Source organism: Nelusetta ayraudi, unplaced genomic scaffold (assembly GCF_046127955.1).
Source record: "Nelusetta ayraudi isolate G7.1 ecotype Tasmania unplaced genomic scaffold, CSIRO-AGI_Nayr_v1 ptg000247l, whole genome shotgun sequence".
Lineage (NCBI taxonomy): Eukaryota > Metazoa > Chordata > Actinopteri > Tetraodontiformes > Monacanthidae > Nelusetta > Nelusetta ayraudi.
The window spans coordinates 156,011-182,658 of NW_027466296.1; the positions used below are offsets into that span (position 1 = coordinate 156,011).

At 47.3% G+C, this 26,648-nt stretch overlaps 3 protein-coding genes across 3 annotated transcripts; 2 read left to right on the forward strand and 1 right to left on the reverse strand.

Annotated features, from left to right (window-relative positions):
- The first annotated feature begins 584 nt into the window (after positions 1-584).
- Positions 585-4,816, forward strand: trmt61b (tRNA methyltransferase 61B). The gene is made up of 7 exons (XM_076016956.1): positions 585-1,536; positions 1,619-1,721; positions 2,057-2,247; positions 2,326-2,417; positions 4,233-4,435; positions 4,521-4,604; positions 4,704-4,816. Exons 1-7 carry the CDS (start codon positions 820-822, stop codon positions 4,736-4,738), a joined length of 1,425 nt encoding a protein of 474 aa, XP_075873071.1. The 5' UTR covers positions 585-819; the 3' UTR covers positions 4,739-4,816.
- A 357-nt stretch (positions 4,817-5,173) lies between these two features.
- spdya (speedy/RINGO cell cycle regulator family member A) lies at positions 5,174-9,942 on the reverse strand. Its single transcript, XM_076016957.1, has 8 exons — positions 9,862-9,942; positions 9,635-9,748; positions 8,929-9,184; positions 8,809-8,867; positions 8,627-8,712; positions 7,821-7,992; positions 7,401-7,725; positions 5,174-5,269 (listed from the first exon to the last, which is right to left on the reverse strand). The coding sequence occupies exons 3-8, from the start codon at positions 9,170-9,172 to the stop codon at positions 5,229-5,231; spliced, it is 927 nt and encodes a 308-aa protein (XP_075873072.1). The 5' UTR covers positions 9,173-9,184; positions 9,635-9,748; positions 9,862-9,942; the 3' UTR covers positions 5,174-5,228.
- A 931-nt stretch (positions 9,943-10,873) lies between these two features.
- On the forward strand, positions 10,874-16,266 carry pcare1 (photoreceptor cilium actin regulator 1). Its single transcript, XM_076016954.1, has 2 exons — positions 10,874-15,228; positions 15,763-16,266. Exons 1-2 carry the CDS (start codon positions 11,900-11,902, stop codon positions 15,896-15,898), a joined length of 3,465 nt encoding a protein of 1,154 aa, XP_075873069.1. The 5' UTR covers positions 10,874-11,899; the 3' UTR covers positions 15,899-16,266.
- The last annotated feature ends 10,382 nt before the right edge of the window (positions 16,267-26,648 follow it).

The window sequence follows — 26,648 nt, forward strand, 5'->3', positions numbered from 1 at the left end:
GGGGGGCATGATTAAGTTGATTAGGTTGTCGGAGAAGAGTAGGGTGTGTGGATTTAAATAATAATAATAATAATAATAATAATAATAATAATAATAATAATAATTTAAAAGTCTCAAGAATTACTCGATTCAAACTTTGCACATTAAATATAATGGCGGTGGGAGGCACCGTTATTCCAAAACAAAACTACATTTACAAATCTACATTCATCGATATTAACACGTCAGTATAAAATGTTGAGGACATGTTTACGTCACCTCGAAAGAACATGTTGCTAGATAAAATAACACACAGGCAACGCATGTAAAAACACACAATAAAAGCCATTATTATTATTCAAAGTGTCAAATCGCAACAATGTACAGGTGAGGAAACGGTTTTTTATTTTGCTCATTACCCCCTCTAGCCTTACTCTGAAAGTGACTGTTTATTAAAAGTGATTTTAGCTTAATTAAAAAAAAAAGAGTCACGTTATTTTGTGTAAAATACAGAACTTGTTTAATATTTCTATTTCTATTTCTTTTCTTTTTTTTTAAGAACCGCAAAGACTTTACTACCACGTGTGTCGCGCTGTTATGACGTCAGTGTGTGTGTGTGCTCTTCAAGCGTGCTGTGTCGTCCTCGGAGCGTCAACACAGCCGGATATGAATGAGCAGTAACGCCGTGTATGGGTGAGGTTAGTATAAAATCCGCTTAATTTATTTTCGTTTTTAAAAATGAGCTGATACGGCTGTACCGCAACTGCCGTTTAATCTTCAGAGTCGTATTTACGGGCTGAGAATTTCACGTTACGTGTCATGTTACCATGATCTGAAGTCATGGCTGTGAGGTTGCCCTTCGCCGGACTCACTCTTGCGCAGCAGCTGGTGAGATTTACCCAGAGACGCCTCAGCAATGCAAGCGCAATTTCCAAGGGACACACATGCAGGGGAGACGCTCGAAGTTTCGTCACAAGTTTAGCAAAACGCAGCCAGAATGAGGAGGAAGGCGAGTCGGTGTCTTCTTCGCAACTGAGCGCCAGACGCGCCCTGCTGTCCAGGAGGAGGCGCTCTCTGTCTCCCCTGGAGAGGATCAGTGGCCTCCTGCCCCAGGACGCCCTGGGCCCCGACGTGACGCAGCTGAGGGATCAGGACCAGGAAGGTCCCGCACAGGTCTCCGACGTGCGTGAGCCTGGATGGGACGATGCGGAGAGAAGCCACCAGTCAGAGGCCTCCGAGGACCAGGGCCCATCAGATCCCTCTCCCGAAGAGGGCAGACCCCAGACTCTTCCTGGAGAGACCCTGCTCCAGTTTGGGGAGCTGCTCGTGGCCGAGCACCGCAGGAAACGGCAGGTGGAGTTCAGAAAGATGTTCCAGCTCCAGCCTGCGGGACGTCTGCTGAGCAACTGGGGCGTCATACTGCACGACGACGTGGTCGGGCAGGCGGCAGGCCGCTTCCTCAAGACCAGCCGAGGCGTCTCCATCCTGGTGCGGCGATCCAGCCTGGAGGACTACGTGCTGTACATGAAGAGGGGCCCAAACATCGCCTACCCCAAGGTGGGAGTCAGGTGGTGTGGAGAATAATTTGTGGGATTTATCAGGAGTGCTGGTCTGACAGTCCCCCCCCCTCTTCCTCCAGGATGCTGCCACCATGCTGGTAATGATGGATGTCACTGAGGGGGACAGAGTGCTAGAATCAGGCTCCGGGTCGGGGGCCATGTCCCTGTTCCTGTCCAGAGCAGGTGACTGTCTCCTTAGAACACACTGCTTTAAAAAGCTGGTTTAATCTTGGTTGATGTCAATAACCCTGTTCAAAACTTAGCTTGGTTGAAATAAAATACTAATAATTGAAAATAAATGAAAAAAAAAAATAATTTGTCCCCTTCCAAACCTGGGGATGCCCCCCCCCCCCAAAAAAAAATATATCACTTTTAGTAGGTTGTAAACAGAGGGTTAAATATGTTGCTTTCCATGCTAAAAGTGGTTTAAAAATCTGAAATATCTCGGATAAGTGACCAAAAAAATTTTTTTTCATCTGTGATTTGCTGTGGCTGAAGGGATCTCGTCTTGTCAACAGTGGGCTCCAGAGGCAGTGTGCTCAGCGTGGAGCTTAGGGACGACCACCACAGGGTCGCCATCAAAAACTACAACCGCTGGAGGGCGTCGTGGCGCCTGCGCCGGGGGGAGGAGTGGCCCGACAACGTCCACTTTGCGCAGGCCGACCTCTGCTCGGCCTCCACGCTGCTCGCTGGCCAGGGCTTCAACGCAGTCAGTTCCCGGGTTCGGCGCCACATCCGCTTCCCGTTTTCCAGACTGTCGATGCTCATCGCCGGCGTCTCGTTGCAGGCGGCTCTGGATCTCTCGAACCCACACCTGGCCTTGCCTGTGGTGACCCCACGCCTGCACCCCGGGGCTGTGTGTGCCGTCTACCTCGCCAAGTGAGTGCACCACCTGTTTTTGTTTGGTTTTTTTTTTAAAAGGGTGAATGAGGTGGAGACGTGTGTGTTGACCTCGTTGGACAAGACCAAGACAAGATGGAATCACCAGTATTGGAGGATGCTCATTGAGCTGTTTAATTATGTAGGAAAAAAAGCAGATCGCAGACATGCCACAAAAATAAAGTCGGAGGGAAAAAAGTTCTGGAATCGCTCAGTTATGTGGAAAAAAAATTTCTGGAATCATGAAAAACAAACAAAACAAAACACAACAGACCACTAGTACTTTGTTGCACCACCTCTGGCTTTTATAACAGCTTGCAGGCTCCAACTTTCTCTGATTGCAACATCAGCTTTGCAGGTCGGAGCCTCTTCATCGACCATTTTCTTCAATTTCCAATTTTCAATTTGGTTCGAGATCCGGACTATTTGCAGGTCATGACCTTATGTGTCTTTTCGATGCGTTGTCATCTTGAAAAATTATCCCAAAATCATCACCACCCAAACTTCCTGTCAACTGATGGGATAAGAAAAGTGTCCAAAATGTCGACGTAAACTTTGTGCATTTATTGAAGATGTGTTGACTGCCATCTCCCCGGTGCCTTTACCTGACATGCAGCCCCAGGTCATCAATGACAGTGGAAATGTGCATGTTTTCTTCAGGCAGTCATTTTCATAAAGCTCATTGGAACGGCACCAAACAAAAGTTCCAGCATCATCACTTCTCGATTCCTCACTGGATGACTTTCATCATCCAGTCATCCACAGTCTGTGACTGCTTTTCCTTCGCCCATTGCAACCTTGTTTTTTTCCTGTTTAGCTCTTAATGGCTTTCAATTAGCTTTTCTGGATGTGAATCCCATTTCCTTTAGGCAGTTTCTTACAGTTCGGTCACAGACGTTGACTCCAGTTTCCGCCCGTTTCTTCCTCATTTTGTTTTGCTGTGCATTTTGTTTTCAAGACATTGCTTTAAGTTTTCTGTCTTGACGCTCGGGTGTCTTCCTTGGTCTACCGGCATGCTTTCCTTAAACACATGGTGATGATTTACTTTCTTTAAGAAGTTTGATAGTCCTCTCCTTTGTTTTCAACGGTCATCTCATGTTTGAGCCATGACACGTTAGTCCACTTGGTGCAACAGCCCTCCAAGGTGTGAGCACTCCTTTATAACTGCAGACTAATGAGCAGATTTCATCTGATGCAGGTGTTAGTTTTGGAAATGGGAATTTACAGGGTGATTCCATGTTTTTTTTCCCCTCAGAATTGAGTGATTCCAAAAAAGAATTCCCTCTGCTTAATCTAAAAAAGCAATTGTTATCGACTACCACACTTTTTTTTTTCTGGATTTCTTTTAGTGTTTCTTAAAGCCAGAAAGTTGCAATTTTAAATGACTTCAGTTTTGTGGCCTGTTCTACAAAATTAAATAACTGAATGAACATCCAATGACTAAAAAAAAAAAAAAACTCAGTCTATCTGCAGAAAACAGCATGTTTACCCCTCATGCTAAATCCAACACTTGGTTGAACTAGCCACATATTTGATAGCAGACAAAACCAAGGAAGGGTCGGGGGTGGTCACTCATTTGTTTTCATAACCAAAAAAAACCGCAAGCGCTTGTTGCAAATGCGCATGTTCAACAGATCTGGAGTCAACTGCCTTCTCAGTCCACCAGATGGTGCTAAGTGCTTGCTGTCTGGAGGATCTCGCAGCACCTGCGGGGCACCGTGTCTGAGATCGTTTACAGACGCTGATGACGTGATGACGGTGCATCGCGCCTCGGCGGTGTAACTCCACCACAACACTGACCTTGTCCAAACGCAGCATAACGCAGGTCATCGACCTCCTGGAGGGCCTGCGCTGTCTGGACCTCCCCCTCCTCTGCGAGCGCATCATCGAGGTGCCCGTCCGCGATTGGCTGGTGGCCGCGGCGCTCCAGAAAGACGGCGCTTTCTGCAGCAGGAAGTCTCCGTTGCCGGAGGACGAGCGGAGGGACGGGGGCGACGCTCCGGACGAGGATCACGAAGGTGCTTCGCGTCGAGTCCCCGCAGTGTTGCCGTGATTTCAGTGATGTCAATCTTAATTTTCCATCCCCCAATTGAAATGAAACAGAGGGGACGGCGTCAGGCAGCCAACCTGCGTTTGGCAGCGTCCCCTACATCGCCAGACCTCACCCTCAGCAGAAGGGCCACACAGGTGAGGGAAAGAAACTCACCTTCTTGTTATAAATCTTGACAGCACAGTTTTAAAGCAGCAATACTGATTTTTTTTTTCTCCCTCTATTTTCTTCCCCAGCGTTCCTGGTGAGGCTGAGGAAGATTGCACACTAGCTGTCCGCAGCTTTAGACAACACAATTCATTTTTGTACTGCAGATTATTTATACCAATAAATGGGGTCAAACTGCTCATTTTTCTGGCTTTGTATTTTTTAAATGAACTGGGACAAAATAATACTACAGTGGCTCAGCGGCAACAATGCTCCAAGTGTTTCTGACAATTGAAAAGCCACATGTTGTCATTTCTCTTTTAAATCCAACAAAAACTATTAGGTCATACAGTTTATAAATAACAAATGAATAAATAAGTCAACAACGCTGTCCACTTAAAGCAACACTGCAAATCTCCTGTGCAAAAATCCAGCCTAGCTTCCTGTTACTGCCGGCCTCTCGCAGTCTTTCTGGTACTTTACACCACACCGTCACGTCTCAAGTCGGCGCCCCTGCCCCGTCGCGGGTGCTGAACACGCTTGTCAAACTGAACGCTCTGATTCAGAACTTTCTCTGCACGTCAACGCTTGTGTCTGTGTGTGCGGCCGCCCCTCTACTCCTCATTGATCCAGTCCAGGGAGGAGTCGCAGTCTGCTGCTGGAGGGAGGAAGCACAGAGAGGGAGAGCGAGATCACTCGCAAATCATCCGACAATAATGCTGTCAATCCTTACAACACGAACAGTATAATAATAATAATAATAATCATAATTATAATAATGATGGGGAAGGAGCCGCTTCTGTTTTCCCGTTACAGCAGCTTGAAGTGTTTTCGTGCAGCAGCGTTGACTTCGATCAAAGACTGTTTGAAGTTCTGTGTTTGTGGAGGAATGCTGATAACGTGTTAAAGGCAAGGCTTCAAAGTGTGAGCCTGTTATGCCGGCTCGCTGCTCAAACGCCAACAAGCTGAAATGCACGAGGTGAGAGCAACGCGCGCGCGTGCATCAAGAAGGAGGAAGTTATTTTACGGTAAAGTTGGTCAAGTTTACTTCGGCATCCGGTTGCTCCAGCTGTGCTGTCACGATAAGGCACAGCAGATGTTCACGTTTGATTCAGATGTATGTATTTTTTTTTTCATAATTCTGTCAAAGCTGGGATTAAAACAAAAAAACAAAAACAAACTTGAGGCTTACACAGTGTGCTGAAACTGTTTCTGGAGCAGTGTGGCCCTCAAGAGGAGTCAAAGTACACAACTAATTCTCTAAGAGTTGGATAAATAAGAATTTAGCTTTTGCTCCCAAATTTCCATCCATCCAGTTTCAATACCCGCTGCTTCCTGCACTTGAGGTCACAGGGGTCAGCTGGAGCCTATCACAGCTGTCAGAGGGTGAAGGCAGGACAAGTGACCCAGGACATCACCGCTGCATCCCCAGGGCCACAGAGAGACAAACAAAGACAAAACAAGCATTCACACTCACACTCACACTCACGGACCAGAATTCCCAATTCACCACACACTGTGGGGAAAAAGCCCATCACTGTTTTCATGCATCTCCTCAAAGTGCCATGTTGTCATTTACTTGTCAACTGTTAAATGTGGCGGAGCAAATGACTGACACGCACAAGCACGACACCACAGGGTTTCCGCTACATGCAATTGATTTGCAGTGCACCGCCACGGTAAAATAAAGACTGACAAACCTTCAGAATAACGTTTTTTTCCTAGCGATGTCCAATATTGACTTTTTTTTTTTTTTACCAATATAACAATATTGTCCAACTCCTAATTTTCCGATACCAATACCGATATATGCGGTTGTGGAATTAACACATTATGGCTAATTTGTATTGTGATGTCCTGCATGATGTCGTCAGTTACGAACGAGCTATTTTGTTAGCAGCCAGCCACCGCTGAGTTATGTCTCGAAGCAGTTTGATGACATCATTAGGCGTAAAGTATTAGTATTCTTTGGCATGACTACTAAATGCAGGTGGAATTTGAAAAAAGGAATATTTGTGTAATATTTTTTCGGCCTCCTGATAATATTGGACTTCCCTTTTTTTTTTGTTTCAAAACAATGCAAATTGTTGTAATAAACTTTAATTCTGGCGTAAACCATGGTGTTTTCATCTTCATGAAACGTGACGCTACTCTGCAAATAGCCTTATTTTGAAAAACCAACACCGGAGTCACCGCCTGCCTGTCTGGCTGTGACGTTGCCGCGCCGCACGAAAGACAAAGAGAGCAGAGACGACAGTCCAACATTGAGGGAGGGAGGGAAAAGAAGCACAAAGCACACACACGCTTTGTGCGAGCGTGCGTTGAAATCGCTCAAAGGAACTCCCTTTGGACTTTTTTGCAAACACGTCTGCAGCTCTGCGTTCGCGCAGTTTCGTAAGCCTTTGGTTTTCGGTCTGTAAAAATGTAAAATTCTACCAGTAGAACAGTTTTGGTTCCGTGAAGAACTCCAAAAAGTTCACGAGTCGAGCTGAAGTGCGCTGGTGGAAACGCTCTTTGATGCATTTTTGATTAGACCCGTGAAAACAGCATAACGTGCACAGAAGAAAAAGGAATCCATTGGATGGATTGCAGGAAGAGATGTTTTTTTTTTAAGTGTAGACTAGTTTAGTTATTTTACTTGGAAAATGCATCTTTAATGTGTTGTTTTGGCCTCCTGCAAGATCCTATTTTCAATGGCGCGTAGCAGAAACTCTGTGGCAAACAATGTATTCAGAAAACATTTAGTTTGAAATTAAAATCCAGGAGGAAACCCCTGCGACACCTACTGGACACCCGGAGATCCTCGACGGAGCAGCGGGAGGCGCTGCACCGTGGCTGGATTTCTCGGGCTTCGGCGCTCAGCGGTGTCGACTCCACAGCCAGCGGCGGGCAGAGCCGGGCGGAAACCTCGGGAGAGATCCTGGGGTGCAGGGAGGGGCCCGCCAGCTGGTTGGCGGTGGCGATGCGGTCGCAGAGGGAGCAGGGCGCCCGCGAGGCCGTGCGATCGCGCGGCAGGCTGAACGTCCTCTCGCCGTAGTGCCGCTGAGCGCCGCTGTGCTTCTCCGAGCGCTCGCGCGACCACGCAAAGTGGGAGGGCCATATGGACATGACCTTGGAGGGGACAGAGAAAGAGGAGAAGTAAAAAAAAAAAAAAGAAAGAAAAAAAGAACGACATGCGATACCACACAAAGTCAGCGTGGAATTGCCTCTTCGCAGCAGGTTTTGCTGACGGCGGCCCGATAGCCGATGCGAGCCCACAACTTGTCCCGCTGCCGGAGGAAGCAGGGGAAACGCCGCCGCCAGTTCTTCCCCAGTGCCCAGGGGAAAATGCCGTACTTGGTCTCCTCCTCGTCCTCCTCCATTGTGTTGGCCAGGTACCTGCAGCGGGAGCACGGCAGCCACAGTCAGCCAGAACAGGCAGCTTTCCGTTGACATGCATTTTGTAGACACTGCCATGACATTTCTTTGTCGCCGCTGGCGCTCTTAATTTGCATCTGTGTGCCTTTGAAAGTTGCCTTTTAGTTATTTTAATGTCTTCTCCTGAGAGAAATCCAACACATTTATATTGCACTAATTTGTTAATTGTTAATTCATTGACCTTATCGATTAACGCCTAATTGATAAGCGGCGATTATTCCTGAGAGCCTAAATTTCACAATGAACAATGTGTAAGGAACACATGACTTCACCCTGCGATGATGTTTGAGGGTCCAATGTGACCCATTTTTACATTAGAGAACAGTAAAAACACCTCAGCACAACTTTTTTTTTTTGAAGTTGTTTAAAAGTACCTTGTTCTAGGTATACGGGTATACACCACGCCATCTAACAAAAAAACGCTGTGTAAAAAAATAAATTAATTAATCACGACTAATTTAATTTAATTCAATCGATTAAATTCTGAATTGCCAATTAATCGATAGTCGATTAGTTGTTCACATCCCCATATTGTACATTCTGTATGATGGCAAGAAAGATTCATTTACTCATGTGGTTTTTTTCAAAAACTCACAAGGCAAGGAAAAAGTTCTTGGTGGTGTACTCTGTGATGGCGAAGCAGGCCCTTTTGAAGTACACAAAGGTCATGGCTAACAGGTACTGATGAAGAAAGGTGAGAAGCAGATGAGCACAGAGGCACTTTCTCCACTTTGTTTTTTTTTATTTTATTTTATTTATTTATTTATTTATCTTTACCTTGTCAGTCAATGTACAGCAACAGTCCACACATAGGAAGTCCCGGACACATCTGTCGTCTGAAAACAAACTCCAGCATTAAGTTGGACGTGAGGGGAGCTTTGCCACTGATTTACTTACCAAACAGCCTGAAGAAAGGAGCCATGGCCTGCCGCTGCAGGGACAGGGCCGGAGCCTTGATCATCTTGACGGGATGTCTCTCATCTCGCCGCTGGCTCCTCTTCGTGGGGCTCTGAGAGCCTCGGCTGTGGGCCCGCTTCACCTGGGGGCATCTCTTGATCTGGAGGCAGTGCGGACTTTCACTGGGTGTGACCCAGACTGTGACTGATGGGGGGGTTTGGCGCCACCTGCTTGTGTGCTTCATTGTGCTTCGGGCCTGGCGGACACGTGACAGTGGGGGCGTTTCAATATTTACTAAGCAAACGGCATTTAAATGACCATTGCTGCAATAACAAGCCCGTAACAGAGATTGAATACATACACACAGACATACGCACGCGCGCATATACACATAGTCTGATACCTATAATAATTGATTATTTGCATTTGTTTTTGAGCACTAAACTTTTAACTATACAAATAAGAATAACTATTATTAACTAATATATTAACTAATGCCACTCACCCTTATCTCTAATAATACTGACGTTTATTATTAACACATTGGATAGAGCCGATAAAAAAAAAAGAACTGCCAAATCAGACACTATGCTAGCTCCCAACTGGATGGCAACTAGCGAAGCTAAATAAATGGATATTGAGCTTAGCGAGCCAAGTGTACGTTTGAACAGAGCGTAAATAAAAGGTGTTAGGTGTGAGGGTTTACCTGTCAGGTGAACTTCTTTCTCGTAATGATTTACTTTAATCTCAGTAATGTTAACCTCTTTGACACCTCGGCAGAGCTCCCGCTCGACTTCGGCCGCCGCAGCAGCGGTGCGAGCTAGAAGGGCGAAAGATGGCGAACTTCACTGATACAAGTGCTGGCTGAATGAATAAATAAATAAATAAATAAATAAAAACACCAAGTGCGCTAAAACTTTACTTGCCCGATACCTGAACTTCAACGACTCGCGGTCACCAAATTTTAAAAACACGCAAAAGTGACTGATAAGACCGGCTGTGAGTCATCAAGACAGCGCGAGTAAGTAGGAGGAGTTCTTTTTGTGTGTGCGTGAACTCGCTTGAGGGGATTCGCGCCAATCGCTGGGCAGCTCTCCCGTACATGGAGACGCGTCGACCAATCAAGCCGCTCGATTTCTCTCCGTCTTCGCCTGTGACTCGTTAGCGTGTTTCTGGGAGAACTGCGCCCGGCTGCTGTTACTTCAGGATCGTCCGTCATTTCTTTCATGCCCCCCTTTCTTTTTCTTTTTCTTTTTTTTTTTTTTAATTAATTAATTAATTAATTAATTAATTTATTTATTTATTTATTTATTTCTATGTATTTGAAATCACATATTACACGGCACTGCCGAGTTACGAAGTGTTGACAGATCAGACCAAGCTAGTAGTTTTGTTTTGTTTTGTTTTGTTTTGTCCTGACCTGTCTTATGTCGTCTTTGACATGTGGAATCCTGCCGTGGATCGCAACCACTTGTAGCTCACAGAGAATCCGCGCGCCGCTAAAATACACAAATTAATGCCACGGAGGGTTTCGGTCTTAGCAAGCTGCCAAATATGCGCAAGTCTGACTTTAAACTTGGAACGCTGAGAAAACAGCTGGGACTGGACGGGCTGCTCGGTCTCGGGGACAAAAGCAGAGATCAGGAGAAGTCGAAGGAATACTATGAATAACGAATAATGGGCTGAATGCACGATTGACCTGATGTTATGCAGTGTTGAATATATCCAAAGTGCAACCATTAAAAGTAAAATGAACCTTTTTTTCTCTCTCTCTTTCAACATCTCACCGTTTGACACATTAATTACCTACAAATAACTAATGGCTTGTAGGCCTGCATGTAATGAATAAAAGTAAGAGTGTTAATTAGTGTTGGATTTCACTTTGTAATGCAATTGAAATGAGATTTTTAAAGGTTAAAATATTTTAATGATCTTTGAGAAAGCATTTTCTTATTATGTAATAAGCGCATAAAGATACGAGCAAGGTTCACCGCCAAAGGCCTTTATAATCATCTCAATTTGCATTTGTGTTTTTGTGGCTGTGCTTTTAATTCCATGGTTCTCGGGGCATGCCTAGAAGAAATTTAAATTTCAAACACTGGAGCATTGTTCTTCGAGTTCACGCTGAGGGAGTTCAAGTTATTTTAAACCCTTACTCGCTGTTACAGTAAACTGCTGCTGGATATAGACACAGAAAGAAGATCAGCAGCACGAGAATAACCACAACTCTGACAAAAGTATTAAAGCCTGTTTTGAGATATGACACATAATCATTTTCAGAGTAATGTTTAATAGTAGATCAATAGTGGATAGAACATACAGTACTTTATGAAAAAACACGAAAACGTCAGCTTTATTACATCATACAGCACAAACTAAAACATTTGCTTTATTTCTCTTTTAAATACAAAAAAACAATTATTTCAACTGGAATAAAAAGAAAATAAGACAAGTTTTTTTTTAAAGTAATATGGGCAACAGAGGACTGAACAGAGTGATTGTTTTCCAGACTATTAAAAGCCACCTGGGGCAACAAGCATTACCCAAATGAGCTTATGGCCTTGCAAGCAGGTGAGTTTTATACGCTCTAACGTGACATATGTGCGTGTCGAGGAGTTCACTGAAAGCCCCAGTAATCCTCTCAGCTGCTCGTCCGTCGTGCAGCTACAGGACAATGTGTTTTACAGCAAGACTTGAGGATTTATTTGCACTAAATCGTCAGCAACCTTTGGATTTATTATGCTAACGGCATTTGATGGATTTGTAAACATGGATCTACCCACTTTTTGGTTTCGCTTACTTCCTCATGGCGGAAAGGGATCTTGACAGACTCGACAGCCGTGGCCATCTGAAAATGACAGACACAGCAGGTGGCTAAGGACCTTGGCTTTTTAGCGTGAGTCCCTGCACTGCTGTGTTAGTGTAGAAAACAATAAAGAAGAAACAGCTGTTACCTGGAAAACAGCAGAAAATGGGCTGCTCACCATCAAAAGGAAACAACTTTGGGACTCTGGGCTCCGTGAGGAAGGGGAGGATGTTACCATCTCCACCCCAAGAAAGGCCTGCAGATGCCCACCTCGGCACTGGAGTGAATCATAATTTGAGTGGATCGACAAGTGAGGATCCGAAGGAAAGGAAGACACTTGAACAAACAGAGGTACTTGAAAAAGAGACTCAAAAGACACTGCAAAAAAATAAATCTGTCGCTGAGCTAGCCCCTGAGGCAGTAAACATAGCTAAAATAGCTAGTCAAACAGTAGACACAAATGTAGTTTTGCAGAGAAGAGATAAAAATGTTGACAAGCAGGACACGACAGAAAAGAAGCCTTGCAGAAAGCCAAAGAAAAGTGTCAGAGGTGTCAAGGGGTCCAAAAAGAAAGAAAAGGACAAAGACAAACTAGCAACAGAACAGAAAGTGGACTTCCCAGAACCTTTAGTGAAAGCTCATCAAGCTGCGTATGCCTTTTTGAATCCTAACATAAGCAAATATGATGTTGTGCTCGGACTTTTGGAACAAACAACTCAAACTCAGGTTTCCTTGCAGCCCATGGTTGCTTTCATGGCTTTGCGGTATGAGGAAATCATTCTGTGCATGGAGGAGATGGCAGAAGAGGGGGAAAAACTTTTAAAAGAAAATGGGGAAAACCTTGCATGGCCAAGTCAAATGAGAAACCTATCATCCTCTACACCTATGAAGTCTGGCTGTGCTAACACTGAGCCCCCACCGGATTTGTTGCAGCAGCTCCTTCAGTACACCACACAAAGAATGAGAAATGTGAGCCAGGCAGTTGGTGGAATCGGGGACTCCGCTTTAGAAGAGGCAGTCGGGTACTTTGCCTCTGTATCTGAACTCTTGGAGGAGAAGCTCAAAGTCAAGCGAGCAGCAGAGACAAGGTTAATGCAACTCCTGTCTCGCATCGAAATGGCCTCTTTGCGCAAACCTGGTCCAGAGGATAGTGCACTCTTCAGTGAAGACAGTGGCATTGGAGCCGAAAGTGAATCTCTGGCTGGATCTGAAAGGCGCCTCAGACGAGAGAGCTGTGAGTCGAGCTGCACACATAGTACAAACCCTGTTAGTCCCGTGGGATACTACACCAGGCAAGGACTGGCAAGGCAAAGACTGGCACGGAAGTTAAGTCTCTCTCTTTCCTCCCTCAACTCATTTTGCTCTATGAGTGCAATGTTGGCAAACGAGCAAAGAGACTCTGTGCTAGGATCAGTCTCATTAGACGATGGTGATGATGACAACGATGATGAGATGGGTCGCCAAACTGAAGTTGCGCGGGTAGGGTTTATAAAGCGATCAAATTCTTCCCCTGAGAACCACAAACAAAGTCCACACCGCATACCGCCGAGGCGCATTGAAAACCCTCAGAATGTAGAAATGACACTCAAAATGAAAAACGCTATCAGTGGGAAGATACAGTTTGTCGCGTCTCAGACTGCTACGGCCAAAAACAAAGTGACTAGAAGCCCAAAAACCACCAGGAGACAATTGGATGAGGAGGACAGATCTTCGAGGAGGCCTGTCTGGAAGGCACAGGCAAAAAAGTCCCCAGTATCCATGGAGCGACGGTCACGGTCAGCAGATTCCGTTCGGAGCAAAGGAGAAGATCCTAGCCTGCTTGAACTAGAAAGAACTCAGAAAGATTTAAATCAGCAGTTGCAGAAATTGAATAAAACCAAAGCAGGTAAAAACTCCACCAGGACTGCTGTCCCGAAGCAAAGTCAGCTTGCCTCGCCCGCACAATCTCCAGCGATTACTCGCAAAAATGCTCAGCAAGACAAGAAAAATAAACCAATCCAAACACTCAAAGGAAAATCCGGTCCAACAAAGCCCAGCAGTAACGCACAACCAGAGACAAAAAATGTCACAGAGGATGAGACAAAAGATGCAAAAGAAGAGGGCATACTCCAGGGTCCAGTCAGCATGCTCCCCATTCCAAGTCCTCCATCATCACCAAGACCATCATCAGGACTCTACAGAGGTCGAAATTCTGTCAAGAAACTGATTGATACCTTTAGTCAAGGCATAGAGGGCTTAGACAGTCCTGACGTTCTGGGGCCTCTAAGAGGAGTGCGGAAATGTGGTGTTCCCGTGTTGCCGGGTTTGGGAAATGTAGAAGCTGTTCTGAGCGCTGGTTTAAGCAGTTGTCGAGCTGAAACCTCTTTTTCTGAGAAACCAGAATACTTTGATCTGGATAGTCTTCCTCCACCTCCGCTGGAAGTTTTAATGGACAATTCCTTTGAAAGTGCTCAGGGCCTTGCCACTGGTGAAGCAGATGAAGGGGCTTCCAAAGTGAGACGGTCGCCGTTGTTAAAAAGGCCTACGGTATCGCAACGACTGAGGGCCTCAATTCAGTCTGTGCCAGTACTGCCAAGTAAAGGAGGCCCACCCCAAGCCTCCAAGTGTATTTTACTTGCCAGAATAGGTCAGAAAGACACACCCACACCGCCCAAAATGAGTGCATCAGATGTGCTTCCAGATGTAGTCCAAGGGGAGGAAAAACATACTTTGTACCAGAAAGCCAGAAAGGTCATACATTTGGAAAGATCATTACCAAGCAGTATAGCAACAACAAATCCATCTCCCAGCCACGGTGAAGCAGCAGACACACAAGTTGACAGAAAAGTTCCAGTGCCTGGCCCTGACACTACAGTGCCTGATTCTTCGGCCACTTGTTTTCAACCACCTGTGGCCACATCCGTGTCTCGAGGGCGAACATTACCATCTACGCCATCTACGCTGAGCAGCATTCATCAAAGACTTTCCAGTCCTTTCAACTTTAAAAGGCAACCTTCCCCAACCTCTTCGGCCAGTCCCCCCGTTAGCCGCCAACTCCCGACACCGCCGACCGGCCATAGGAGGCTCCCCAGTCCACCAGTGACCAAGCCAAACGTCAACAACTCCAACCCCTGCACCTCCTTTCCTTTGAAAGCGCCATCCCCGCCTGCCTCGCCAAAAGTACAAAGGTGGTCCAGGGAGAGCAGCGGCGAGGATTCTTCAAGCATCCGCACAATCAGCAACGCACGTTCAGTCTTCTGCCCTGCGTCGTCCTCCTTGTTCGAGGCGCAGCCTTGTCCGCTTCCACAAGGGCCTCAAGCATGGGCCATCGCCGGGACGTCTTTTCTCTCACGTGCGGCGGGGACCCGTGGGAGGTTCCCCGTATCCATTCAAGGTCCGCGACCCTTCATCCGACGCAGCCAGTCGGACCGACGGCCCAGCCTGGTGGCTCCGAGATCACCGAGCATCTCTGTGGCTGAGAGTTGCGGGAGTGAGCCAGCCTTATATTTGCCTGGGTGAGTGCACATATTAAGATTAACGTGTTTGAATTTGAATTCCACTGACAAGAAAAAACAGTCATCTGTATATTACACAAAAAACAATGCAAACAGCAACAACAACAACAACAACAACAACATCAGTTTCTGGAAAGCTTTAGCCACTTTGAGCCGTCTGCAACGTTACGTCACTTTTTTATGGTAAGGAAACCAGGGGGGGAGGGGGGAAAAGATTGACTTATAAACGTCAGTACACGGCGTCTGCTGTGTATTTCTCCTGCCAAGGTCATTTTTATTTTTTTCATTTCCCGCCAGTAGTCTTTCGAAATCTTTGGCTGCACTCTAAAAGAATAGTGCATTCAAGCGTAAACCTCCAGTTTCTAGTGTGTTTTACTCCCATGTGGCATTGCATCAATTGGTCCAGAGTAACCGAGCGGGCTCTTACGTCAGCCACTTAAGGGCTTATCCCACTATTCCTTGTTAAACCTGTCAGTCTTCCATGGCCCACTTCCCCGAATAATAATAACACTATCTGTCCGTTCATTCCAGCAGGCCAGATGATGAGTCGCCCAGGGATGATGAATTATGGGGCAGCCAGTCGGACCTCAGAGACACCCCTCGCTCCGCTTCACACCCGGACCTGTGTGTTGTTGGCCAGGCCTTGCACAGAGACTGCATGGGGCAATAAAGGGCCAGCGGGATTACGGATTAGAGAGCCTTACGGGGGATTTAAGACAGTGTTGTTTATTCTCCTGAGGAAGGGAGTGGAGATAATTCCACCCACATTGCCATGGTAACACAAAACACTGTTGTTGTTTTTAATTTCAAGCGTGAAAGTGTGTTGTTTTTTTATAATGTCATCCACACATTAACTATATCTGCTTTATGCTTAGCTGTAGATACCTCAGAAAGCATAGAATATGTGGCTTAATTTTGTACAAGCTATTAATTAGATTCTGAAACTCGGATTCATGACTTTTCAAGTCAGACAGCAGCAGTTTATCTCATTTTCTATTTTTTTTTTTCCTGTTTCATGTTTATTCAATTTTTCTAGTAATAAACATTTATTTTTTATTTTATTTCTGGTGCCTGTTTCATTATTTTTAATCAATGGAACTTTAATCGAGGAACATTCTTACATCGACAGAAATGAATATGTTCTCTTGATACTCATGAATCAGGTTTCACATGAAATTAATCACCTTATTAGAAGTCACTGGAGAGCATTTTGTCCCACCTCAGTGGTCAGCGGGAGCTTGTCGTGAGCCTTCAAGCGGCACAAATCCCAGGCCGAGACGGAATATAATTCCCTTTTGACAGCAACCAGTTAATTCCCTGCTAAAAAGGAAAAGTGAATTATGAGGATCATCTCATTACACACCGACACAATAACTGGGAAATGTTTTTTTTGTGCCTGCTTTTCAGGTTACATCAAACAAAACTAAAGGTTTTGCTACGTCTCCTGGGGTTTTCCTTTGAATTTGTACCGTCGGCCCAGTTGAGGACTGATAAAAGCATTACCACATCAAACTCTCCTTGGCTTGCTCAGCCGTTGGTACCACATTACACTCATCGCACAAAATCTGAGAGCAAGTCAAGCACATAAGTCCACATTGACTCTCTTTATCCTGTTTACACATCCCCGGATCCCTCCTCCGGGCTCCCAGATAGTCATCCTGAACTCCATGGACCTGCCACCTGTAGCCTGCAGCTTCCACGGCGGCCGCCTCTTATCGTGGCGCCGCGTGCCAAGACGGATCTTTCTCAAGTGATAACTGGCAGTGTGGAACGGCCCTCACCTGGAGGGGAGAGCCAGCTGGGCGGCGGCGATGCAGGGAGGCAGAAATCGCCCAGCAGGAAGGACCGAGCGTGCCCGGCATCTTTAAACTCCTCCTTTCACAGGCGATCACTAACTTATTTAAAAGCTCTCGTTCACGCAAGGTCAAAAGGCTTTTTTGCATTTTTTTTTTTGGTCTAAGTCTATTAGAACTGAAAAGAAGAAGAAAAAAAAATAGCTGCTAAATGAACTTGATACAATCAAACTGAATCATTTCTATATCAACATATCAACATGCTATATCAACATCCCCTGCAGGCAAAATCAAAATGGAAAAAAAAAACAAAAATCAGATCATATCATGTAAAATTCTCCCCCTGCAAGGAAGTGAACCCAAAGAGCATTGAAACTGAGCCATTTACAATGTCACAAAGGGCACCTTTTGACCACACCCATAGGCAGATGCCGGCTCCGCCCTCTGAGATTGCCTGTTTATTTTCTCCCTGTCTAAATATGTATTTATTTTTTTTACTTGTAGTTTTTTTTATTTACTTCTGTATAATGAGGCCCTGCTTTGAGCAGGAGGCCGCAAACACAGGGCTAAAAGTTCCACCAGGCCTGGGTGGCAATCGGAATCTGCCACCGTCCTTCACGACTACGCCAGTAAAGCAAAGCCAAAACGATGTGGGAGCAACTGACAATACAAACAAGCGAGAAACACAGCGCAGGCACTAGCTCTTCTGCTGGAGAGCACAATGAGGTCTCTGACCCGCTGTAGCACGATAAAAACACGCTGAGGGACACATCAATCGCTGTTCACTGTGTGTCCGGACCCAGTGTGATCAGTCAGAACCCGAGTGAAGAGCAAACCCACGGAATATTTTCCGGTTACGATATCGTGTGATGTGTATTCTCTGAGCGCGGGCAGACAAAGGCGACGACGGCAAAGTCGGGTAAACAAAGTCAACACGTGAATTATTCAGGATCAGCGGCGGAGTTCGGTACGCCCGCCGAGACTCTTTTGTCTGGAAACGACACCCGCGGCCGGTCTGAAGGGCACGTTTGAAGATGAAACAAACAAAAAAAAAAAAACAGTAAAAAAAAAAAAAAAAAAAAAAAAAAAAAACGGGAGGCGCGCCTCTGAATGCACAAACCCCTCCAAAGTGTGTTGCTTCCGCAGGCGGAGACCGGAGACCGGAGACGTTGTCGCCTCGTCTGATCGCTGCTGCCCTTTTTAATGAAACATAAATGTTTGGAACCAACACTTCCCCGCACTGCGGTTTGGGAGCCAAAAATGGGGGTCAGCGAGTGGATCTCGCTGGGTCCTCCACTCGCCAGGGTTGGTTGAATACATAAACCGAGCTGATATAAAAATGAATTGATCCTGATGAATGAAGAAAGCTTCCTCGCTACATTAATTATTGCGATGGACGCCAAAGGTATTAAGGATTGGTAGAGGCGTTACAGCAATGCACCTGTGCTACTGATGAGATAGACTTCAGTTTGAAATTCATTGCCTGCCGTTATTTTGCCAGCGGCTCATTCAATTAGTTTTCATTAGCACAAACTTCCTTCATTTTTCATCGTCCATCAAACGTGTGCGAGAGCTGAATTTCTTTTTAGTTTTTTTTAGTTTTTTTTCTTTTTGGTTGTTGTTGTTGTTGTTGTTGTTTTTTAAACTGCTTCTTCCTTTTTCAGGGGGGGGGGGGCAGGCTGGATGGTTGCAATCAGGTCGAGGGGAACCAGTCTAATCATGTTTCCTGTGCGTGCACATCCTCAGAGGAGGCGACGTGAAGGGCAAACGGAGAGCGGAGGGCTCTCGCCGAGGTCACAGCCTCGGCATTAAAAGGTGCATCCTGGGAGGCAAGCGCGCGTGTGCCGCGCGCTGCACGAGCCATTAGCTCGCGGAGCGCGTAGGCGGCACATCGCCGGGCGTCGTCTGTCAGCGAAGTGCTGAGCGGCGGGACGGCGCGGGGACGGCTGACTCTGCATTTTAATAAAAGCATCAGCATGCAGACTGCGGCCTGACGAGAGGCGCCAAACCAAGTTACTGTGTGTTAATCAGATTTACACGTGGCGGGAGAGCGACGCCGCGCGCACGCACACACACACACACACACACACACACACACACACACACACACACACACACACACACAGAGAGACGTGTGCGTGAGTCCCCATTTGGACAAAGTCTTATCGATAACGCACACGACGCGGTCAGCACACCGCGCGTGCGTGTGATTTTCTCGCCCCCTTGCCCCCCCCCAGCGGGACTGAAGAGGACGAACGCGTGGTGCAGGTAGGATATTTTTGTTTCCAGCGGAGCAATATTTTCTTCTGTGCACTAGGGGGCAGTGTTGTAAAAGGCATTCTCCACTGCACTGCACTGCACTGCACTGCACTCGCCACATCGAGGTGATTTTCAGACTGCCTCGCTCTGATGCCGGTCATTATCCCGGCGGATAATATACAGTTGTTGTTTTTTTTTTTTTTTATCCCTCCGCCTCTCGTGATGAGGGAATGTCTTCTTATCCCCCGGCCACGTGACCAAACGGTGAGCCTATATCGTTCTGCACTCTGTTCATCCCACCTGCACACCACATATGACATGTGATTGGCCCTTGTGATGTTTCTTTTCTTTGTGTGTGTGTGTGTGTGTGTGTGTGTGTGTGTGTGTGTGTGTGTGTGTGTGTGTGTGTGTGTGTTTCTCCCCTCCCCTCCCCACCACCCGCAGATTGTTTGGTCCACGGACGCCGCGCGCGGCTCTTCAGACGCCGTATTGCCGGCGTCTTTTGCGAAAAGGTCAGGTGAGCTGCTGTGACATTGCGCTTCTCCTCCGAAATGTCACAACGTCCCCGGGGTGGATGTGAGTGACAGCGGACCTTATCCGCAGGGATAACACCGCTCCACCGAGGGTCACGGCCGATTGAGGCGGGAGGCGGTAACAGCCGCTGGTGTTTAGCGCGGCGACTGGTGGCGGCAGCGGTGGCGGCGGCGGCGAGAACGCTCGACGCAGATTACGAAAAGCAACGTAAGCCGCTGACACTTGTCCTCCTACTGCAGCTCTGTAGAACCTTCCACGCTTCCTCTGTTCCCTTCCCTCGAGGAAGACACAGCGGACCAAGGCCTGGCCGCCATCCTCTGCTAAAGTGAACCCCCTTTTTTTTTTTTTTTTACGGGGAGAACTGTGTACAATTTGGAGATTTTGAGAAGAAACAGCAACATCAAGTGGTTACACTTTGGATTGCGGCGCTCTGTCGTTCACCCTTCCTCTCCCAAGTGTGCCAGTGAACTACAGGTGGTCCGTGCAGGAACACCGGGGTAGCTGGTCCGTCCACCTTCTTCTTCGTTGGTTTATTTGAGGATGTGAGCAGTCACTCTAAATATGAGGCGTGTTGTCAGGTGACCTGGATTGTCCACACCAGGCTTCCATAAAAATATGGTGGTGCAAATGGCAACTAACAGGGAGCAAGAACCTTGACCTACATATGTTCTTGTGTACATATATATGTGTGTGTGTGTGTGTGTGTGTGTGTGTGTGTGTATATATATATATATACATATATATATACACATACATATCTTTGTTGGTCTACTGCTGCGGCTGCTGTTGCTAGTCGCAGCAAGTCACTGCCTCACAACTGGCTTGGAAATGAAGTTTCCAGGTTGCGATGCTGCATTTCCAATTTTGATGTTGGCATCACCCCCACACAGAAAGACAGATAAATGGGTAGATTTTTTTTGTTGTTGTTGTCATTGTGTGCAAAAAACAAAAAAACAACCCAAAAAAGATAATAATGTCAACAACATCCTCCACTTGTTTTGTTGAAGAGTCATGCCAGGCTGCTGTGTTGTCTTTAAAGGGGGAAGGCGGGATTGAGACAAACAGGTTGCTGCTTCACCGGCCGGGACAATGAGAGGGCGACGGTGCAGCGGGAATACCAAATATCCCACTGGGCTGCTGAAGGAAGTGGGAATGGCGTTTCCCGTTTCAACCGCAACAAAGTGCACCTCAGGACCTGGCCGCCTCTTTTCAACCGATGTGGGGACGTCGCCGCAAGTTTTCACTAACAGCTGAATGAACGTCCACCAAATTGGACCGTCACGCATTTTTTTTGTTCGGACAGAGAGAGAGAGAGAGAGAGAGAGAGAGAGAGAGGGAGAGAGAGAGGTGGCACATGACTGGAAATAACAAGGCAACACATATTGCGAGTGCGTGGTCTGGTCTGACACACTGACACAGCAAGGGGAAAGCCAACAGGAAGCGATCTCCAGTGAGTCTGCATGCTTTCAAGAGGAGTAGTGGAGAAAGGATTGAAAAACTCAAACGTAATGCACAAGTGAAAGCCTTTCTCATGGCACAACTGGCCCCTTGGGCATCTAAGTGGTTCTGTAAATAAGTGCAAAGTTGTTGTGTTGGGTGATAACGGTTATGCCCTTTTACGCTTAACATTCTTCTGAAGGAACATTCAGGCTTTATTGACTCGGTCCCATTTCGCTCATTGCCGCTGACACTCAACTCCTCCTCTTGGTTTTGAAGTGGTCGGGTTGACCGGGTGAAGTGTTAGGGCTGAACAGCCGCTGAAACATAGACTCTCCAGCAGGAACACTTCATGCGAGGAGCAAAGAGACATTTACCCCCCCCCCCCGCCGAAGGCTGCAGCCAGGATATGCTAACATTTTTTTTTTTTTTCTTCCGTTGAAAAAGATATTTAGATGATGAGAACCATTGTGTTGACCTACTTTGGTCCTGTTCTAGTGGATTACAGGCCTCTTTTTTTTTGTAAAGACGAAAAAAAACAACAACAAGTCAGCGCTAGGTTTAAAGCTAGTGGCAAGCTACTTGTTATTGCTAACGTTAGCGAATGCTAATGTGAGCTAACGTTTAAGTTGGACCGTTTTTTTTTGGGGTGATTTGTGACGGGCACTTACACCTTTTGCGTGTGCTAACCTGCAGATGTCTGCGGCCCAACGCATGCTAATCCAAGCTAACGTAAGCTACGTAAGCCACATAGCTGTTGCGGCACCATGTGGAATCGCCAGCATCGGCACAAACGCATTGGCGATAGTCAAGTCACAGAGTGGGAGCAGGTTTCAAAGCGAGAAAGGAGAAATGAGAAGCGGGGCCTTAAATTGAGCGTGTGGGAGCTTCGATTGCAGCAGCTTTATTGACTGCAAACTGATTCAGCAAACTTTCTTTCGTCTCCAATGTGGGCGTGTTGCTGGTGCTGTAGAATCAGGAGCAGAAGTGGATCAAAAAGTGACCTGCGTCATAACAACAATAATAGATTAACCCGGCGATCGGTTTGCCCCGCCCTCGGCCTGCCCATCACGTCGTCGGTGATTAATGAAACAGACCCGGCGGGATCACTGGACCACCAGTCCAGCAGGGAGGCACTCACGCGGTTTCTGCAAGCTCATCGTGTGGGAGGCGTCGCATCATTTCATACTTCCCCCTCCCCCGTTCCCCCTCTTCTCAAACAAGCAGAGCCGTCCACCTCTCAGCTCTTTCTCCCAAAGCTGAGTTCACGGCGAGGCCGCTCCTCCGGCAGCAGATCCCCGCTCGCTGCCGCTCATTAAGGCTCCTCAGCTGGGTTGGGGTTTTTTTTTTGGCCCTAAGGGAGCAAAAGATTAAAACATCCCACCACTGCACTGCGTTCCTCAAATCCCCCCCCCCCCCACAGCAGGCAGAAAATCGGCAGGCGCCTCCTCATCTCGTCTCTGAAAGTTCTTGCTTTCTACCGCGACAGAACGCAACCCATGACTTGACCTGCAAATGGGAGTAATTGGGTTTTATTGAGGCAGGAGCCAGTGACATTCAAAGCCTGTAAATTGGCTTTATGTTTAAATATTCATCTCATCTTCATCATTATCGTCCATGCGTACTTACTCCTGCACTATGGGTGACAACAGGGGGTTTCCCCAGCTGCTGCAACAGGGTGAGGGAGGGGCTTGCAGCCTGGGCAGCGGGTGGGGGGGTGAGGGGTTGAGGGGGTGAGGCGGGGGGGGGGGGGATTTCTGCAATAAGCACACACCTTCATGCCAACGCAGAGGATTCTTTTTGGCTGATATTGTGACATTTACAAATGGTAATTTCGGAGCGACACACCAAACTGGAAGAGATTGTTCAATCTCCTTGGCGCTGGACTCAAGATGACGTTACCATTATGATTAAAATTGCTACTTTGCAGTCCTGTTGCCTTGGCACTGCCGCATGCAAGGGAAACGCTTTTATGCCCTACAAAAGCAGCACACGGCTGATTTTAGCCGTTTGGCGCATTGGTTCACTTCACAGTTAGCGAACGGAAATTGTGCGAATTGAACAAATGTGGTGGCAACAACATCTTGCATCCCGAATGGAATCCTACTTGTGTGTGTTTTCTTATGTTAATGTAATGTTTTCTAATGTATGTGAACACGACCCCTGTGAGTGTGTACGCCCATTAAATGCTGTGCTGCGCTGTGCTGTGCTGTGCTGTGCTGGCAGGTCGGCTTGTCCAGTCGTGTGAGCCGCTCTTCCATTGTGGGCCACAGAAACACCGAACACCCACCGGCCAGAAGTCTTGTCTTTGAGACTTTTGAAAGTTTAGGTCGCCTCGACGCCACGTTCACGTGCGTGCGCCCAAACAGACTGGAAAGCGTCCGTCCGTCCGTCCGTCCGTCCGTCCGTCCGTCCGGTCACACAATGAAAACATGCACACAAATCCAATTTCCTGCAGCCTCACGTCCTCGGCAGCCAGACGAGAGCGGGGAGAGGATAATAACCCAGGACGGCGTCGCCTTCCCCCGGGCGCCAATCTGCACACACACGCACACACACACACACACACACACACACACACGCGCGCGTACGCACACACTGGGATCCTCTGCGACCAACTGCGTGTTTTGGAATAAACTGACTGCTCGGTGATTGTCGGCGTTGACAAACAAACAGCTGGAAGACACAAGTGTTCTCTCCGCTCCTCTGCAGTCCACAGAGACACGACTTGTGTCCGAGTGGAAGCGGCAACAAAACAACCCCCCGCCCCCTCCCCCTCCCCCCCAGAATAAACTGGAATCAAAGTGACTTTAGCGGTGAAGGATGAACTCGGTGCCGACGTGAACAAACGCCTCTGATTGAGACCTTTTGAGTTTGACGTCAGTTTATGTTGAATTAAAGGCCCGTTTGCAGCATTTCTGAGCAGTTTGTGCTCTGTGCCAGTAGGTGGCACTGTCAGAGCCATGTAGGGTAACACAGCGGGGGAACCAGAGGCTGCCGGCAAGAATTGGCGCTACTTCCTGTTTCTGCCGCCGCCCGCCGCTAAGGTCTGCAGCCACATAACGATTCAGACCGGAGCTTTGCAAGACGGCTCTGCAGGGATTCAATCCTTAAATCTCCGACTGCCTACTGATCAAAGTGTTTTTTTTATTTTTTCACCCCCTCCCCCTCCCCCCCTTTTTTTTAAGAAGGCGAGGGGGATCTCCCACTGCGGCTGCATGTAAATCAGGACGTCCTTCTTGTCTCACCGACGAGGAAAACGGTGTTTCGCAACGTCAGGCTGCAAATCTGGAGATTAAAACATCACAGGTGCACGGCGGCTCTCAGGACACCACCGCCGCCGCTTGCCCGTCTGCCTCGCTGCCAGTGTGTGTCGGCGAGATGGGCGTGATGAGTCCTGGTTGCACAGAGCACAGAGATTATCCTGTATCAGTTACAGCTAGCGCTCCTGGAGTCTCCGGTCGCCAGGAGGAGACTCTGTGACAGCTGCTGCCGGACCTGGAGGTGAAGCGTTTCAGCCAGCAGGTATACATGCAGCGACAACTGGTGCCACTTTTCATTTGAATTCAGCATGTTTCACAAGTGCAGACGGCTGGGCAAGCAAGCGTGAAAGTGGGGGGGGAAACACGATGAAGATGATGAAGAGCGCAGGCAAACACTTTCAGAGGGAAACTTTTACTCACAGAGGGAAGTCGGAGCAGCCGAGGGATTTATTTCACACTGGGGAGGGGGGGGGGGTGACTGTTATTTGGTTGTGTCTGATGCAACAACATGCGGAACGATGCCTTTATTCTGTTACGGACTGGGAGACGTTCACGGTGTGTAGTTTACGCACACATTTTTAGCAAGAAGATGCTCCAGGCCCCGCCCACCAGAAAGTGTTTTTGGATGGATGGATGGATGGATGGATGGTGCCACACGATGAGGTGCATGTTTGCCACATCAAACAATGTTTGATTCCAATGCCTCGTCCAACCCCCACAACAAACAAACAAACAAACAAACAATAAGTAACAAAAAAGTAACATTAATTTTGTGACGCCAGACCACCAGGGGGCAGCAAAACATGTTGGTGTTGCAAGGTAACAAACAAACAAACAAACAAACAAACAAATTAAACTGAGACGTCCCCCAAGCAAAACAACTAAACAAAACAACAACTCTGTTTATGTGATATGTCAAAGTTAATGAAATGGAGCTTTGGGGGAAATGGGACGTTACCAGCAGAGCGAACAACAAAAGTGGGAGTTTTCATCAAATACACCCTTTGTACTCTATCAACAGCATGGACATGTGACTTTGAAGCCTTCCTTTCCTGTGCTTTGCCTCTGTAATCCAATTTATTCCCGCCCCCTCACTCTCTTTCGCTCTGTTTTCGTCGCGTAAAGACTTCATGAAGCGCTTGTTTTTATTTCCTGGAAGTCATCAACATGAAGCAGCCTGGGACAGCACAGTGTTTCACACCAACCGTCCATCCCTCCATCCCTCCATCCCTCCATCTCCACGACTAGCCAACCCGCTAACAATCTCGCTAGCTAACCTGTTGCCAGGTTTTTAGCCCCTCGTTTGTATTCTTTTTTTCTCTCCTGTCTTCTCACTAATCTGAACGGCAAACTGAAGAAAGCCGTCTGTCAGAGTGACACGACCGCCGTGTCATCGTTTTCATTTCATTTATTTTCCTGACCCGTGACGGCGGACTCGCTTTGCCTCAATTAAAGCCGCCCGCCCGCCCGCAAGGATCCGGTTCTGCTGCCACCGTCTGTGTTTTGGCGCTGAATTCTAGAAACCTACGAGCTGGAGTCACAATATGCACACTTTACAGCACCACCACCACCACCACCATCACCATCATCATCATCATCTTCATCATCATCCACACAGCTGGGAGCTCCCCTTGATGTTTTTTTATTTTTATTTTTCTCAGTTAAACCAGTTTCAACTGTGGTTCGGTTTGGTGATGATCCTCTCCTGCTCTCTTCCTCCTCCTCCTCCTCCTCCTCCTCCTCCTACCCCTCCTCTTCCTCCTTTATATGAGCCCCGTCTCTTTCAACACTGAGCTCTTCTACTTTGTGTTCCTCTATAAGCTCCAAACGCAGGCGGACAAAACGTGAAGCCGCCGCCGCCTCCTCGCCCACTGCTGTGCTGTGCTCTATTAAAGCAGCAGAGAAAAAAAAAAAAACACCTCAAATGTGATGATACTCATAGAGAGGAGGGGGCGGCGGTGGTGGTGGTTAAAAGCAATAGGCAGCAATAAACACAAACACAGAGACTGAAATCCCTCCGTGCGGTGCAGCCGGTCGGTCGGACTTATGAATATGTTATGAAAGCTCTGAGTCACAGAAGCCCGAGTGGAAAACAAGCTCTCTCTGCGCCGCGTGCCACAGCCATTCCGGCGTC

Coding starts and splice junctions, on each gene's coding strand:
- pcare1 (XM_076016954.1), top strand. CDS start 11,900: ATGGGCTGCTCACCATCAAAAGGAAACAACTTTGGGACTCTGGGCTCC. Junction 15,229..15,762: donor CCAGCCTTATATTTGCCTGG/GTGAGTGCACAT, acceptor TCATTCCAGCAG/GCCAGATGATGAGTCGCCCA.
- spdya (XM_076016957.1), bottom strand. CDS start 9,172: ATGAAGCACACAAGCAGGTGGCGCCAAACCCCCCCATCAGTCACAGTC. Junction 8,868..8,928: donor TCCTTTCTTCAGGCTGTTTG/GTAAGTAAATCA, acceptor GTTTGTTTTCAG/ACGACAGATGTGTCCGGGAC. Junction 5,270..7,400: donor CGAGGATCTCCGGGTGTCCA/GTAGGTGTCGCA, acceptor TCCCTCCAGCAG/CAGACTGCGACTCCTCCCTG.
- trmt61b (XM_076016956.1), top strand. CDS start 820: ATGGCTGTGAGGTTGCCCTTCGCCGGACTCACTCTTGCGCAGCAGCTG. Junction 1,722..2,056: donor CCTGTTCCTGTCCAGAGCAG/GTGACTGTCTCC, acceptor TCTTGTCAACAG/TGGGCTCCAGAGGCAGTGTG. Junction 2,248..2,325: donor CTGGCCAGGGCTTCAACGCA/GTCAGTTCCCGG, acceptor GTCTCGTTGCAG/GCGGCTCTGGATCTCTCGAA.